General features: G+C 46.6%; 1 protein-coding gene across 1 annotated transcript; it reads right to left on the bottom strand.

The window, feature by feature from the left end:
• Positions 1-725: 725 nt before the first annotated feature.
• RPTN (repetin) lies at positions 726-4,449 on the bottom strand. The gene is made up of 5 exons (XM_046016993.1): positions 4,312-4,449; positions 3,360-3,611; positions 2,255-3,221; positions 2,003-2,146; positions 726-1,930 (listed from the first exon to the last, which is right to left on the bottom strand). The coding sequence occupies exons 1-5, from the start codon at positions 4,447-4,449 to the stop codon at positions 726-728; spliced, it is 2,706 nt and encodes a 901-aa protein (XP_045872949.1).
• Between the last annotated feature and the right edge of the window lie 237 nt (positions 4,450-4,686).

The following is a 4,686-nucleotide window of genomic DNA, read 5'->3' as shown; positions in this document are numbered from 1 at the left end:
GGTATTTTAATACAATTCCATAGATTTTCTTTGAGGGGTTTTCAGGAGCTATGGATGGACAGTTTTGGCTTGTTGGAATCTGCAAGCAGATGACATATTCTTTCTCTGTTTTTTATATGAACAGAAACTGGACACATATGAAGCTGGAACCTGTCCAGTCAGCTATAGTGATAGCAGCTCAGGGAATAGTCCGTCTGGTGAAGGGTGGGATCCTGGGCATGGAAGGTATTGTGGACTTCAGAGAGGACTTTCCTAGAAGCCTCTCATCATGTTCCATTTTAGTGTAGGCTATGAGGTTTGCAATTCCTGGTGTTTTTTCCATAGGAGCCCAAGGCTACCAAAACTCAGCTGTCCTGTCCTCAGGCTGTAATATGCATCTTCAGAATACCTTTCCTGTTTCTGAATTATTGGGAGAAGTTTCTACCTTTCAGTGATCCAACCATGTCCCACCTACACAGATGGAAAACCAGGAAATGATTAAAATCCCCAAAGTAATCAAAATTGGGATCTGATTGTCTCACCCAACTTACCACTCAGATTTAACCCAACTAGAACAACCTAGAATAGAAATGCCCTAAAAGTGAATACTAGTTTTCAAAAGCATCCTTGCAAGTAGATAGAAGAGAGAAGGAAGACAAACATTTTCAATCTCTTAAACAGAAGTAAGGATAAACTTGAATTTCTTCCTTGGTTTCAAGTTGCTTTAGCTCTGGTGTGTGCACAGCCTAGTGTTGGTTCCTTTTCTGCTCTTGTACATAGTCATAGAGGGGGTTGGGAGTAGGAGCTGCTTTGGTAGGGTGACTTCTACCTTGTTCTCTCCTTGGGGGCCTCCCACCACTCTGGGTGGGATGGAAGGTCAGGTTACTGTGTCTTCCCTGGGAATCTTGCCTCTGGCTATTCTCATTCATGTGGAATTTTTCTCTATTAGCACAGCCTTGCTGGTTCTCATAAGATTGTTGATCCTGGGATCCTGGATATCTTTCTTCCTCTTCAAGGGTTTGCCTATCCCATTGTTGCTGACAGTTTTGACTCTCTTCATGGGTTTGCCTGTCTCGTCGTTGACGGGTCTGCTCATCTTCATAGGTTTGCCTGTCTTGTCGCTGATGGGTCTGCTCATCTTCACAGGTTTGCCTGTCCCATCTCTGATGGGTCTGCTCATCATGATGGGTTTGCCTGTCCTGTCTCTGATGGGTCTGCTCACTTTCATGGGTTTGCCTGTCCTGTCTCTGATGGTTTTGTTTTTCTTCATGGGTTTGCCTGCCTTGCGTCTCCCATGGAATTTCCTGACTCTCACAACCATGTCTGCCCCAGGTTTGGTGGCCCTGCTCTTCCACTGCCTGGTGGCTCTGCCCCTCTCCATGACTTTGCCTGGCCTGGGACTGTCTGTGGTCCTGCTCGCCACTAACTGATTGCCAGTCACCCCCTTTGTAATTGCGTGATCTTTCTTGCTGGATTTCTGCTATGAGTTTGTGTTGGTGGTGTTGGCTATCCTCCTCAGGCTCCCATGCCCGATGGCTGTTCTGTTGGCCTTCCCTAGACTGGAATCTCTGCCCTTGATTTTGAATTACTTCCTGTCCTTGAGTCTTTTGACTTAGTCTCCCTGACCTTCTTGATTGCTCAACATAAGATTCTCTGCTTGTTCCCTCACTGCCTTGGATGTAACTATTTTGCCCTGTTACCCCAATCTCTGACTGACCATAGTGAGAGCTCAGGCTCTGTCTGTCTGTCTGACCATAATGATAACCCTGGCCTTGTCTGTCTGTCCAGCCATAATGAGAGCTCAGGCCTTGTCTATCTGGCTGGCTATAATGATAACCTTGGTCTTGTCTGTCCACCAGACCATAGTGAGAGCTGAGGTCTTGTCTCTCTATCTGGCCATAATGGTAACTCTGGCCTTGTCTGTCTGTTTGACCATAGTGGGAACTCTGACCTTGTCTATCTGTCTGACTGCACTGAGAACCTAGGAATTGTCTCTCTGTCTGACCATAGGGAGAATTCTGGCCTTGTCTGTCTGTCTGACCATAGTGGGAACTCTGGTCTTGTCTGTCTGTCTGGCCATAGTGAGAATTCTGGCCTTGTCCGTCTGTATGGTCATAGTGAGAACTCTGGCCTTGTCTGTCTGCCTGGCCATAGTGGAAACTCTGGCCTGGTCTGTCTGTCTGGCTACACTGAGAACCTAGGGCTTGTCTGTCTCTCTGGCCATACTGGAAACTCTGGCCTTGTCTGTCTGTCTGTCTACCCTGAGAACTCTGGCCTTGTCTGTCTGTCTGGTCATAGTGAGAACTTTGGCCTTGTCTGTCTGCCTGGCCATAATGGAAACTCTGGCCTTGTCTGTCTGTCTGGCTACACTGAGAACCTGGGGCTTGTCTGTCTCTGTTTCCATACTGGAAACTCTGGCCTTGTCTGTCTGTCTGTCTACCCTGAGAACTCTGGCCTTGTCTGTCTGTCTGGCCATAGTGAGAACTCTGGCCTTGTCTGTCTGACTGACCATAGTAGGAACTCTGGCCTTGTCTGTCTGACTGACCATAGTGAGAACTCTGGCCTTGTCTGTCTGTCTGTCTACCCTGAGAACTCTGGCCTTGTCTGTCTGACTGACCATAGTGAGAACTCTGGCCTTGTCTGTCTGTCTGGCCATAGTGAGAACTCTGGCCTTGTCTGTCTGACTGACCATAGTGGGAACTCTGGCCTTGTCTGTCTGACTGACCATAGTAGGAACTCTGGCCTTGTCTGTCTCTCTGACCATAGTGAGAACGCTGGCCTTGTCTGTCTGTCTGGCCATATTGAAAGTACAATTCTTGTCTATCTCTCTGACTGTAGCCTGGTTCCTGATCCAGCCTCTGAGACTGTCCATGATAAGAGCCTGATTGCTGTTGGTTTTTCTGGCCATAACAAGAATTGTGAACTTGTTTGTCATACTGACTTAAGGCAAAAATATGTCCTTGTCTTTTAGGCTGGCTACTGCTAGATTTATGTCTCCATATTTGACCATAGCTGGAGTCCATATCCTGTCTCTCAGACTGACTATTGCAGGAGTCCCTACCCTGTCTCTCAGACTGACCATAGCAGGAGTCCCTATCCTGTCTCTCAGACTGAGCATAGTGGGAGTCCCTATCCTGTCTCTCAGACTGAGCATAGTGGGAGTCCCTATCCTGTCTCTCAGACTGACCAAAGTGGGAGTCCCTATCCTGTCTCTCAGTCTGACCATAGTGGGAGTTCCTATCCTGTCTCTCAGACTGACCACAGCAGGAGTCCCTATCCTGTCTCTCAGACTGACCATAGTGGGAATCCCTATCCTGTCTCTCTGACTGATCCTGGTGGACATCCTTGTTTTGGCTCTCAGACTGAGGGCAGTGGGAGACCTGCTTTTCTCCCTCATGCCTCTGCCTCTGTTGCCTGCCTGTATTTTCAGGAAGCCTATGGTCTTGTATTCCCTCCTGCTCCACTTCTTGCTGGGAGATTCTATCTCCACATGACTTACTATCCAGTTTATGATAGCAAGCTCGAGCCAATTGGAACACCAACAAGAGATATTCATGAAAATCAACATGTCCATTTCTGTCTTTATCCAAGAGGCTCAGGATGGTTTCCACTGTGTCTGGGTCATTTGGTCTCTGTGAGAAGATAAAACAAAGAGCAAAATCAGCTGTTTTCCTGTGGATACAGTGTGTGCCAGTGTCTATGCCTCAGCCTCTTCACTCCTGTATGAGCCTTCCTTGGTTGGAAACCATTAATCTGAAATGGCTTGGGCTTGGTTCTAGTCTTTTATCAGCTGGTCCTCAGAACTGCATCTCTTGCTGGACCAATGTGGGCATGATTATTCCATCCCATCACATGTTATATTGTAATTATTTTTTTAACCTACTTTCCAACTGCACTGTGAGATCCTAGAAGAAGGAGAAGCTGGTTTTTTTCATGTTTGCATTCCCAGTGCTGGGATGGTGCTGGAATGGAATAGGTGTTCAATCACTCTTTATTGAATGAATGAATGAGTGAATGAGAAAATTTGTGGACAGAAATCAAGATACGAGTCTAGAATTTCTTCTGAGAAATTATTCCTGGTTTGAAGTTGTGCTCTCTTCTGTCATGCTCAGCTATAAGAAGGGGTGTGTGTGTGTGTGTGTTTGTGTGTGTGTGTGCATGTCTGTGAGTATGTGTGTCTGCTGGGAGAGAAATACTGAGGAGCTTCCTGAAAATCTTTACCTATAGGGTGGGTGGAGCATGACCAGATCAAATGAAAAACATCAAGCCTGGGATGCAGGTGTCAGAGTCACTCACACTTGACTTTATGGGGCCAGAGTCTATGTATCTTACCCGGAGGATATCTCCAAACTCAGCCAAGAGCAGCTGCTTCAACTCCTTCTTGCAAAGCAAGGTACATTTCCCATTCTCTTTGGCATATTTCTGGAACACCTTGATCACAGTGAGTATGCTATTCAGGAGCTGAGCCATTTTAACAAAAATTGGTAAACCTAAAAGAAGAAAGAAGATTTTTCCTGTGTTTAGGATGGAGACCAGGAGATAGCATTTCCAGAGGGCAAGGGGCCCTTTTTGGTCACTGGCCTTTGGTCAGGGAAAGAAGTTTAAGAAATGATAGAGCCCCTTCTTAGCCATACCCCTCATTCCCGTTGACCCACATTCAGGCTCCAAATATCATTTACTACAATGGGAGATGGGCACAAACTATGT

This window comes from Meles meles, chromosome 1 (assembly GCF_922984935.1).
Source record: "Meles meles chromosome 1, mMelMel3.1 paternal haplotype, whole genome shotgun sequence".
Classification (NCBI taxonomy): domain Eukaryota; kingdom Metazoa; phylum Chordata; class Mammalia; order Carnivora; family Mustelidae; genus Meles; species Meles meles.
The sequence above is the reverse complement of the archived record's forward strand: the minus strand, read 5'-3'. Positions and strand labels throughout refer to the sequence as shown.

Excerpts from the sequence above, each read along its gene's own strand:
- RPTN (XM_046016993.1), bottom strand. The coding sequence starts at position 4,449 with ATGGCTCAGCTCCTGAATAGCATACTCACTGTGATCAAGGTGTTCCAG. Across the intron at positions 3,222-3,359 it reads GGCATGAGGGAGAAAAGCAG|GATAGGAACTCCCACTATGG; the intron begins GTCTCCCACTGC and ends TCTGAGAGACAG. Across the intron at positions 2,147-2,254 it reads TGACCAGACAGACAGACAAG|GCCAGAGTTTCCACTATGGC; the intron begins GCCAGAGTTCTC and ends CAGACAGACCAG.